Source organism: Ciconia boyciana, chromosome 1 (assembly GCF_034638445.1).
Source record: "Ciconia boyciana chromosome 1, ASM3463844v1, whole genome shotgun sequence".
Classification (NCBI taxonomy): Eukaryota; Metazoa; Chordata; class Aves; order Ciconiiformes; family Ciconiidae; genus Ciconia; species Ciconia boyciana.
Window position 1 is genome coordinate 10,622,434 of NC_132934.1, and position 12,735 is coordinate 10,635,168.

Here is a 12,735-nt window from a genome sequence, read left to right on the forward strand (position 1 = left end):
ATGTTTAAATTTTGCAGACTTATGTTGAGAAAGAATGAGTCTTTGAGAATTCTATTAATTGAATCTTTTTTTTTTTTTTTGAGGAAAAATGTAAATATTTCAATAAGAACTCACAGAATCACATCCAAAGACAAATGAAAATTTTCAGAGTCTTCACTAACCCCAACAGGCACCAGATCGTGCTCATTTACAGCAGATTTAAATGGTCTTATGCAGAACATTTGTATGCCTCAGTACTACAGAAAGGTGCCAATAATAATGACCCCATCAGGTAGATGATAAACTCATCCATGCTGAGGTCAATGCTTGGAGGCAGAGCCTACATTGCCTTCTCCATTGACAATGTCTCAAGTACACATGCTGAGCTACTGCCTGACAGCCGGCACATCAGCATAAAATTCAGTGCAACCTGCAGTTGTGTGCAAGAAATGGAGCAAATAGCTGTGTGATTTAGCTCTTGCTCCTGTGGTTTAACTGCTGTTGGCACAGTTTCCAGCTGATTTAAAGCAAGCCCAGGTATGTATACGTGACCTGCTGTTGGAGAACTAACAGGTAGACATGACCTCCTCCCTGCTCCTGATTACACAGCCTCCAGCAGTCCTTGGGCACTCTCATGATTTACTTCTGCCTTTTCACTAAGGTTGCATTTTTTTTTCTGTCCTAGTAGTTCATATTTTTTATTCTTCTTGAACAGATCTGTCTTCTCCCATCCAGTTATCCTGCTATTACAATGATTATCATTGCACTATATTATTGTACTGGGTTCTTTTCAGTTTGTTGGCATACAGTAATTTCTTATTAAATCTTTCTCTCCAGATATCATTACCTTTTGTTGGCTACAAAATTTGTTTGAGTGCATTATTGTCAAATGCATATACTAGTTTTCATTTTCCTTTCTTTGTGATTCTTTTTCTGTATAAAACAATGAGAAGCATAAGGACTTAACTTTAATGTTCCATCCCATTAAAAAAAGTGCAATTGTTAATGACTAAAATGCAGCTCACAAAATTCTAAATGATTCTACGCATGAGGTCTTAATTACAGGGAACTTTATTCCTTAATTAATGTACTCCAGACATAGATCTATGCCTTGATTTATAAAAATTTAGTTCTTGCTGTGGGTATATTTTTAAGTTATAAATGACATGAAAAAGAGATGAAGTTTTCTGGTATTTGTTAGTTGCTGCTTGACACTTGTAAATCTGATGCTGTTTATTATGCTATCACAGTGTTTTGCTCAGGCTTTTTTTTTTTTTTTTTTTTAAATACTGCCCAATCCTACAGACTTCTAGTCAGATAAGTAATTTTACTGACTTGTATAAGTGACCTAAGATTCCAGACTTACAGACATTTAAAATGTAATGGGGAGAAACCAGTGTATAAAACCACATTTGGGGGAAAAAAAATCACAAAGCTAAACCTTTTTTTAAAGTAAGAAAGGATATACAAGTGGAATCTTTTTATTCTGATCCACTTAGTAGCATGCTGTTTAATGACTCTAAGTGATAATGTACTTAAATAGTTAATTCAAGGGTTAATCCTCCTCTAAAACTGAGCTGGGAACAAAAGCTGAAATGACTTTTCGAAAGGGAGGGACAGGAGGAATTCTGACCCTTCTCCCGATGCTTTACAACTGAAACCACGAAGCAATTGAGGAATCAGTGCACGGCACGTGGATTAAAACGCTTCCTAGAAGCAGCTAGTACTGTACATTGCCTCAACCCTCCCTGAACTTTCTCAGTAAATACAGCAGCCTGACAGCCCGGCTTCCCCACTGGGTGGATCCTGCAACTCCAGGAGGGAATGGCACTTCTTGTTTTTAATTAGAAAAGGTGAAAGGTGAATTAAAACTAGCTGTTTGGCAAGTCAGAGCAAGGGGCTGAGTTCTGAAGAGCACCAAGGAGGAGGGTGCTTTCTTCCTTTTTTTTTTTTTTTTTTTCTCCCTCCTTCTCTGAATGAATTGCCTTGCAGGAGGGACTGAAAATACAGCTTCTTCCTGAATCCACTGGCAGAGTTACTAAAGAGAGCTCAAGACACAACACTGCAGAGTAACGCCTTGGAATGTCCTCGCACTTTATAAACAATTGTCCTAGGGAGGGAATATTTTTACATGACATTTGCACAGCTTGACAAATGGCTAGCTGAGGCTGTGTGCTTCTCTGATGAACATTGAATTTCCCATAGAGATACCCCACAAACTGACCAAAGAGAGAGATCTAACTGCACTGGGAAAGTAGAAGTGGAACTTGGAGCCTTAAAAAACCCCCACCAAAACAACAAACAAACAGCAGCAGTTAAGTGAAGAGCGCAAGAATTTGATCTTGGGCAGGATGGCATCTGCCCAGGACCTTTTAATCCTGGCACTATATGGCTTGTTACTAGAGTTACCGACTGGATGTCAAGCAACAGATACGAGGCAGCCAAGGTTACGTCTGTCACATAAAGGTAGGTCAGTGTGTCAGGTTTTTAAAGACTTTATGCTAATGCAAGTTCATTGACTGCACTGAAAGTATTGCATTGGGGTTAAATTATGGTCCTTTGACAGAATAAAATATTCCTGTTCAGAAATCTTGTTACTTGTTTCCTTGTACTAAACTGAGTCCATAATTAAGTTTACTGAATTCAGGAAGATTTAAGGCACTTGCTGAGGATTTTAGGCTACTGAAATATTCTTCTACCTGAAAGCATGTTAGATTTGCTTGTCATTCTGTCTTAGCCTCCATGCTGTAAGAAGGATGTCTGGTCTCTAATAAAATAAATTGAGAAGATAACCTGAAATTATTGCTGAATAAATATACTCTTATGCATCAAGTAACCCTTAAACAATTAAATGTCTGTTTCACTTTTAGAATTCTATCTATCTACAAATATAGCTAAGGCAAAAAGACTGAATTCCTGTGCAACCATATGATTCATTTTCTAAACTAGCAAGTGTCATCACACTATAATTAAAATGACTAACTGCCAATGTAAGTCTGCTTGCAGTTTAACTGACTAATCCAAAGAAAAGAAGTACTTCTATTTTTTTTTTAAATAAATTTTCAGTTTACCTGAAGCCTGAACCATTCTTCCTTAGCTCCTTCAGACTATGTCCTTCTTCAGTTCTGGATTGCATGTGATTTAAACTCTTCCCTATGATTTGGTTTTAAACCTGTGTATATATAAAAATACCTGTGCACAACCATGACATTTCAGTTCTCTGCAGCAGTACATACATTTGTAGATTATGTACTTAGAAACATATGACAGGCAGTTATTGCAGTAGGAGTGAAAAAATGTAAGTGTGCAGGATAAATTGATGATTGACCAATCAGTAGTATTTTTATATTATCTCTTATGCAAAGATGAAAAGAAAATGCCTTTTTGCTGACATAGTTGGGAATGAGCAAATGCTAATTTACTCAAGAACATTTCTGTGGTTATGAAAGTGATAACTAAGCTGCATCAGTGTGAATTGCATTAGAATACCTATTTTAAGTATGGCTAAGATTTAAGAATTAGCATAGGCTACAGCTCCACGTGTAGACAGCTTTAGTCTAAACAAGGTTTAATTGTGTTTTATATAGCAAGCTAAATTACCAATTATAAAGAAAGGAGAAGCTGAATAGGATAATTGGTCTGAATGTCTTGCTAGGAAGCTATAAGAAATGGGGTTTGCTTTTATAGGGTAGTGAAACGTTTTAAAGAAAGAAAGATTTGTCATGGAAAGCTGTCTTGTAAGTAAACAATTAATTGCTCTCAATGAAATGAATTATATGACCCCTTTTAATATATAAACCACTTTTTTTTAGCCTATGGTTTCAGAGTACAGTAGGAATGAGTGACAAATGTTGATTATATAATCCTTTCATATCTCTTACTGTTGAAAGTGTGCATTTGAACATTGATTTATTTCTAGGTGTAATTACTAAGGCTATCATTATTATTGATATTTGTTTGCTTGTGATGGGGTAAGGGAGATGAGAAAAGCACAGTAAATGAGACAAATAGACCTACTGTTATTGTGGTTCAGGACTCTGGCTTAGCTGCCAGTTTTGGCAAGCTCCCTACTATGGTGCTGCAACTATTAACTGCTTCTGTGCTCACTTGTAATTGTTTTTCCGCTGGTTGGAATCAGTGTACATTTCACTGCATACTACTTCCATTTTCAGCAGGGAGCCAGTAATTTAGCCATAACACATCATAACTCTGATATTTTCAAGGAGATTTTAAAACATCCATTTCTCTACAGAGGGCCAAAGCTTCCCTGCCTAATGTCAGTTCACTCAGATCCAATGACACAGAAAGATCTGTCCCAAGTAAATTCTCTACCATGAACACACACATCACCATCTTATATTTCACCTCGTACAATACCCTGTCACATTTTTCACACTTATGAAATGTGACTGATTTTACAAGCTGTGTTGCAGTCAGTGAGTGCATGACCACATATCCCGAGCCAAAGGTTAGAAATGGCATACCTGCCTGCACCGTGGGAACAGCTATTGCAACTCTCCCAGCCAAAAGAATGTAGCGACCAAGCATGAAGACAACGAGTAAATGTCCTTGCTGCATTCACTAATCAAACAGGAACAGCAGGAGGGTCCCTCATCTTAATTGGTTTGACTCCAGAGAGAGGCTGCTGTGGGTACCAGCTAGGCATGGGGTAGTCATGAAGAGCTGGTCGTGCACCCTCTTCACAAAGCTGTTCCAGCCTGGCCTGTGAGTTGCTGCCTTGGTACAGACAATGAAGTCCATATGTGTACATTTTCAGTGTGGAGTAGCTGTAAATTCAGTTATAAATTTCACTGCAAAGACCCTGAAACATGAAAGTAAGCATGCCTGCTCACTGCCTCCCTTTGTAACTGTGGATGCTGGTGGTAATTGGGATTCAGGCCATTGCAAGATAGACTAGTGCTGACTGGTAAGTTACAAGCTTCTATGATGAGTATGATGAGGTTTATGGACATTAAATTTCTTTGTTATGGAAGAAGTATTTACAACTAGTTATTCTTATTTTAAAGAGCCAAGAGAAGGCTTCCACAAATCAGAAAAGGAGACTCTTTCTTTGATTTTTATAAATTCACAATTTCTCTCTTTTTTTTTTTTTTCTTTAAAGTGCTGCTTAGTGAAAGGGTAGTGAACTGACAGTGAATGAGAACTTTTTGCTCTCACAGCAAACCAGGCTTCACCTGCAGAGCACACATGCTTCCAAACCCACTGCAACAAGATCAGGTCCTAACCCTTGCGCAGAGGGGTCATCTGATGGATAGGAATACCACAATCCCCTTGCCAATTAAGGGATATATTGTGCAACCCCTGTTTGACTCTGTGGTCATTTACTCAGCTTCAGTGGGAGTTAATGAAAGTCCTGCATTCTTGAACTACTGTTAAACCTGTCAAGTTAATGCAAACTGTAATGGTGAGTTTTGGTAAGGTAGAGGATCGTCTTTATTTTCAGTAAACTCAAACATGAGAATTTTGCCATTCCTTTATATGGGATTAGAATTAATCCTATAACCACCTAACAGTTATTTTATGGTTCTAACTTCATTTTTAGTAAGCTGAACTATATTTATATCCAGGACTTGAAGGTGTTTTCCTCAAACCGTCACCTTTTGTCTATCAGAAAATTTACACTGCAATTAGTACCACTTGTGGTATTAGTGGTATGGTTATGCTAAAGGTCAGTGTTTGATGATGATGAATGAAGAACTTGCTTGCAGTAATAATGTACTCCAATAGCTTCATGTTGATTTGTAGAGATAAAAATGTATTATCGCTTGCTCAATATTACAGAGAAATAAAGTTTCTACATTATTAAGTTATAGGTTGACAACTACATTTAAAAATCATTAGCTCATTTTATGTACAGTACAGGCTCTGCCTAATGAGGTGTTAATGGAAACCAAGCTTCAGCCCCTATTCTTTATAGGCTGCTGGTTAAATTCTTTCCCAGTATCCCACAGTTCGAGTTTTCGCAATGGGAAATATATAATTAAGGTGAAATCAGCACACACTGCATGTTAAAAAGAAACTATTTACATTACAGATTGAAATGGATTGGGTTTCCAGAGGACAGGAGGGATATATTTATATAAGCCTAATAGAGCTACACTAGAAGCGTGTAGGCCTGAAGAGCCCATGAAGGATGTAATTGTATAATTCAAGCATTATGCATGGTTTGCAGTGTATTTCTAACTGGATTTTTTTCCCCCTAGTTTGTGAACATGGTAAAGAGCAAAGGTAGCATAGTATGAAAATGAGATGTTGAGCCCTTACAGTGATCTGTACAATTTTGTTGTTGCAATGGGATCTGGTATAGTCAGTTATGCACAGAGATTTGCAGATCTTGAGGGATCTGTTTTCTGTTTTACCCATTTACATTGCTCTTGAGTGACTTGAGGGATTTTGGCATCGCCTGATCTCAAGTTGTGCAGCTATGCACTTGACACTGTTCTTGTCTGGAAAAGGTATGGTTAAGTAGCAGTTGTGCCTGTCTTATCCATCCAAATATCTCCCTTTTACCTTCTGTGGGAACTGCTTGCTACTTTCTATAGTAAAGTCAAGCTGCAGCAGGCAGAAGGAGCAGACTGAATTTAGAAGGAAATAATCTGGATTGGAAAATTTATTCTCCAAGCATAAATATTTCAAAAAATAGCAGCAGACAACTAAGGAAGGGAGAGCTGAAATGTTGCAGGAGAAAAGTGACACTCTCCATGTTCATATACAGATTTTAATATGTAGAATGTGTAATATAAAACATTTAATGTATAAGAATTTAGGTACGTTAGGGATGGCTAATAATCTTTGAGGGCTGCTGAGGTCTGTTACAACAGAAAAAATGTTTCATTGCCATTTACAGGAGCCAGACTTTCAGCACACTTACTTTAACTTTCTTGATAATTGTAATTTAGATTTCATTTTAATTAACACTAAGAGTTTCATCATGCTTATCCATGATATCTCACTGGCTCTGTTCCTTAGCTAGGTGGCAGCAAAATTTACTCAGGGACTAATGACTAAATTGAATAACAAAAATGTAGGGAATTTTTAGACAGGCATTTGTGAATTCTGAAGAAGGTAAATATATTTAATGCAAGTATAGTATTTTCAATTAGTAATCAACTGGCCACATAAAGCATGGCTAATTAATGACTAGCCACATAACCCATAACTGAATCATGACTGATTCAATTTCATGCACGAAAAAGTTTTATATTTTTAACAGCTTTCACTGTAATAGAATTTTGATTTTGAATGACTAGGAAAGATTGGTTTTCCTATCAAGGTAAATTCAAATTCAAGAAAGATGTTAATTCATGCTAGATATAAATAATCTTGAATTTGTACGAGAATAAGGATTTAGCTTGTGGTCTATGCTTACATATAGTCCAGAGAAGTTGGTATAAAAAAAAGATAGATGATTATGTGTGTGTATATACACAGATATATATATGTATCTATAAAATATGTGTGCATATATATAACAGATTGAAGTTTGGATTTTTCTTACAGTGAATTAAAGAGCAGTACAATTCTGAGGGTTTAGGAACTAAAGACCTGTATTATGGCTCCAGGTCTAAATGTGTTTGGGTATAAGGGCTGATAACCAGAATTATGAGTGTTTGGAAAAACCATGTGACAAGAGGTCTCTTCTTACCCAAACTCTCGAGGCCACATAGAAGTAAATGTCAGCTTAGAAATGTCTTAGAGGAAGATACATAAATATCTCTGGGCCACCTGTGGGGTAGAGAGGAGAGCTTTTGCATCCCTTCTCCCACTGGACAGACAACTGATTCTTTACCAACAATTAGGACAAGTTTTAGGTTTATTATTCATCCATATCACAAGAGGTGACTGGCAGCAAGTTCAGGAGTGTTTCCAAGTAATCCTAGAGGGACTTTCTCACCAAGACAGGAATTTTTTGGCAGAGAATCCACACTAGTTCCTTTCATAACTGCATTTTGTTGACAAAGGCTTCTGTAAGTATTGCTGTAACAGAACTCTGAAGCGATAAGCACCACCACCAGGGATGCAAGCAGCAGACTGTTTGCTGCTTAACATCAATCACTTCCCTGCTTTTGCTTTAAAGAACTAAGTACCATCTGAAGGTGCAAGAGCAGAATATCCTGCATGCTGCTGCTTCTATGCAGCTACCTCCCTGCTTTCAAAGTGATAACACCATCTGCTATTTTAAACTCTTCATCAGATATTGTACTCATCATTCTTTCACTGAAAGTAAGTGTTATATTTTTACTTAAATGAAAACAGGATTAATGCTGTTTGTATGATTTACAGGATGCTGTGCAAGGGTGAGCATCTGTTTCAGGCCTTTTGAGAAACTTTCAGTCAATAAATATTCTAAAAGTGTGCAATGGGAATAGTAAATATTATTAAAACTGCTGCCCTGGTTTTCTTCATGTAGCCAGGCAAATATGATAAAGTTATAGCATGCAGCCAGCATTAATTAGAAAAATCTTAATTTTTTAAAGAAATTCATAGCCTTCAGGGATAAAGATAATAATCTTTGTTTTACAAAAAAAAAAAGCTCTCTTAACTTGAGTATACTATTTAAAATGTTTTGTGTTAGTTAGTTAATGTTTGGCATTTAAATAATCAGTTAAGGATTCATGATTAAACATGAAAGAAAATGTTTAAGGAGAAAAAGAATGAAAATATTGCATTGTAAAAAAATCTGTAATGTAGTTTAGTTATGATTCCAAACTCCTGTAAGGAAAGGACATAAATAACTTTGAAGATGCAATTTTTGAGAAGTTTTTAAAATAAACTCCATCTTTAAATTGATGAAAAACTTAAATTGTCATCACCAATATTCAGTTTGAGGAACTGAATGAGTTTACTACATACATAAATCAAATAAAACCATAATGATTCTCTCAGAGCATAGTTTCAAAAACAAATGTTACCAACCTATTGTTTCCCTACTTTTTTCGTCTCACATTGACAAATTCCTTCTTCCCTCGATCTTGGTTCTTCTAATCATCCTCAAGGCTACAAATTCTTATTTTGGAAGAGAGATTTCACCTCGTTAAAGAATTCAATTGAAAGCTGACTTCACTGTGTTTCTTCTCTAGCCATCTTCTGTTAGTTTTGATGAAGCTATAAATTGATATGCTTTCACTCATGCTGCATCCCTTTGGCAAACTATTTTATAGCAGACTTATTTTTTTTCCTTTTCAAAACAATGTAAAGCAGGAATGTATCGTGTATTCAGTTTTTTCTTACCCTGTGATAATGTTCATGCCTTTAAAAATCACCTAAGCAAAAGTGTTTTGAGGTAATTTTGTTTGTTTGTTTTTAAGAAACAATATTACAAACAGAGGAAGGGTTTCTCTGGTTTTTCTCAGGGTTTCTCTGTGACATTTCTTGATGTTAGACCTTTTCAGAGGACTTGTAAATTACAGCACATTACAATCAGGCATCTGGATACACTGTTTAGCTGCACTGCCTTAGGTGAATATATAATCTTAGTGATGAATCTTTGTTTCTCTTCTAGTCTACTTTCATTCTTATTTTACCTGTAATTTGCAGGACGTCCGGAATATAATGGCATGTCAAAAGTTCCTTTTACAGTTTCTGTGCAAGTATGTACAGGAGGTCTGTAACCACAAAGTTGTCAACAAAGTGATGCCTGCCAAACATCTTGGCCCTGGCATGACACACAGACTGTGTGTGTAGCCAATAGCTGCAAAACTTGGATCACTCATGTAGCTGAAAAATAGCTTTTGATGGAATAAAAGTTGAATCTCATCTTTAAATTACTTTTTATTAGTCTCAGGTGAAAGCAGATAATTGGTGGTTGTTTATGTCATGTCTTGCTACCCTGTCTCAATATAGTACTTGGTATGCTTTATTACCTCTTCTGTCAATCAAAATCTGCTCAACTCTTATTAAAAGTCAACAAGAGTCTTCCAGTTACATATAATGACCTAAGATTTGTCCTTGAATGCAGTGCAGTGTTTCAGACTGAAACTTCATTTGCCGGGTGGAAGTGCCATCCATTTACCTTGTACACGTCACAGCACAAAATCAATGAAGTTTACCAGGAAACAGCAATATCCTCTGCCATGTTGTCTCTTTGCCTTCCATGGAGAAACTTGGTGCCATAGCACTTTCTTTAACTCACCTGCCTGTTACTGTCTGACTCCTGGTACTTAGATCTCCAGTATCAGGGAACGGATTAAAACCTGATTTTTTTCAATGCTTCTGCAGGTTAAAAAGTCAACACAAAGGCAAGCCTATAATGGCAAAGACTAATTTGCCATAGACATGCAACATTTAGCTTCTAAAATTGTATTACCGCTCTTAGTTGAATTTGCTTGATTTGAGATTTCATATCAGAAACCTAGTTGTGCAGGATATCTTTCCAGTCAAGGAAGGTTGTATGACAGACATGAGATTTTTTGTGCTTTGTGTGATCTATTACAATATAGTTCAAAGGATCCCTATGAATATTATATGCCAAAATACAGAAGAAATAAAAGGCCAAAAATTTTATTCATTAAAAAAAAACCCACAACAAACTCAACCAAACAAAGCCTGTTAGCCAAAATCAGGAGAAAGAAAAAAAATATCACTGATGACTTCTCATATCCCTTTGGCCTGAGCAGAAGATTTTCATTATTTATAAGAATTTGATGATAGGCAATATATAGTCCTCTTCAGACTGTGATTTGGCAGCAGCAGCTAAGAAAAAAAAAAGATATTTATGATCCTTGTGAAATCATGTTGCTAACATTTCTACTTCATCAGTACTGAAGAATTTCAGGTTTTAGGAAATTCACTCGTTCAGTGCATCATGTGAAGTTTATCCTCTGTTTCTCTTTCTTTAAATCCCCAAAAATATATTTACATACAAATTTAAAAGGTTCTCGACTGGATCCCTCTAGTATGATGATGGGGTTTTTTTTCCAAACTATTTGCAAAATAATTCTCTATACCAAGGAACCAGTGCTTGGAAGACAGGCATCCAGTGAAAGAAGACTTCACTCCTCTTAACATCCTTAATGTATCTGTTCTCTATTCCTTCTGTGTTTATTTTTATCTAAAGGATTCCTGACTTCATACTGTGAAGCAATTGAAGCTTCTGTGGGGAGTCAAACAATGGGCTTTTTACTGTTGCTAAGTTTGCTTTATAGGCTTTTCCTTACAACACGTTTGTTTAATAGGCCTAGTAAAATGGTGAATGCAGCTGTAAATATATCTTTTATTTGTTGATGTGCAATAAACATCACAGGGATGTTGGCCTTTTCTTATTCTGATCTTCCTGACACTGGTGAAAGGAAATTGTACAAAATGAATGAAAATTGCCTTAAACTGATTGCAGAAAACAACAGTCCCCAAATACCTAAGGGTCAGTACCTTGTTTCTCTTTTAACAGATGGTTTCTCCCAGCAGTGTTACTAAAACTTAATAATAGTAAAATAATAGGTTGCTTGATGTGAGGGAATTATTCCAGATAGCACTATTCACTGGGGTCATCACTGAAGGTCATTTTTCAGCCAGAAAGCTAAAGGTTAGAAAGTGTTGCTCAATTCCATGAGCTCCTGAAACTCTTTATTTATGATTAAGCCAAGTGCTTTCCTGTGGGTGTGTGGTAAAAGCAAAGAGTAAAGGAAAATAAACCCATTCCTTTATGTATTAAATATTTCATCACAGTTGATTGAGAATGGTATGATGCAAAGATTGAAAATATGTGTTTTCTGGGAGCCCAGAAAGACGTGAGCTGTCCTAGAGATCTTGTTCTTATTAATGTTGTTGCTGAAAAAATGTCTTGATTTATGTGCCTGTGTTTACATGCAGTAAGTCATTATTTTCCCTTCTCTTCCTATCTTAGGCATGACCATGTCTTTCTGCATATTTCCAGGTTACACAAGCATCTGGGATAGTAGTCACTTCTAAACACACTATCGAGGAGGTGTTAAAGTATTCAGCAGGTTGAGCATTTATTATAGCTCAGAACCAGGCTGCAAACAGTCCCAAGCTCTTTATTGATTCCATAGTATGCCTTGTTGAGTGACTGCAGCTTCTGTGAGTCAACACTCAAACACTGCAATGAGTTATTTCATTTCTAAAATACTTGAATTCTTGTAAATACAATGCTTCACATTTAGAAGATAAAATAAACAGTTCCAGTAAAAAGTGGTTCTCCAACAACAGCTTTGAATGCACCACACTGTCCTTAAATTCTACTGCTAAATATATGAAAACTTTAACACAAAAATAGAACAGAGGCCTTATTTCACTGTTACTAATGACAATAGCAAACCTCCTACAAACTTCTGTGACTAAAGAGTTGACAGGATATTCCTTGTTCCTGACTTTACTTTCTAAAAGAGATGATCCATTTGGTTGTTGCACTTAGCCTGGAAGTGTATTTCTGTCTCTCCTGAGTATAAAAGGAGAATAATGGTCAGCTTAAACCAGAGGCCTAGCTTACACTTAGATAAAAGTAGGTGAGATGGATGTGGGATGAATGTCTGATGATACGTCTAGTATGTTACACATCCAAGGATAAAACCCTTTAACTGAAAATGGCTTACTGCAGAGTTTACAAGCTGCAGCAGTATTGCCTTGATAAACTATAAGTGAAGATATTATTACTAAGTAAGTAGTGTGTCTTTGATCTAATAATCGTCTGGAAGATGAGGATGAAGTTGTAGTCACTTGAGCAGTGACCTGAGCAATGTAAGTGGCTACCATAGCTGCTGGACACAGCTATCTCTGGAC

General features: G+C 36.5%; 1 protein-coding gene across 1 annotated transcript in view; it reads left to right on the plus strand.

Annotated features, from left to right (window-relative positions):
- Positions 1-2,319: 2,319 nt before the first annotated feature.
- Positions 2,320-12,735, plus strand: part of SEMA3E (semaphorin 3E) — a 154,683-nt gene continuing 144,267 nt past the window's right edge. The window contains exon 1 of the mRNA XM_072866597.1: positions 2,320-2,445. Coding sequence (XP_072722698.1) covers positions 2,331-2,445 — 115 coding nt within the window. The 5' untranslated portion in view covers positions 2,320-2,330. The remainder of the gene's footprint in view (positions 2,446-12,735) is intronic.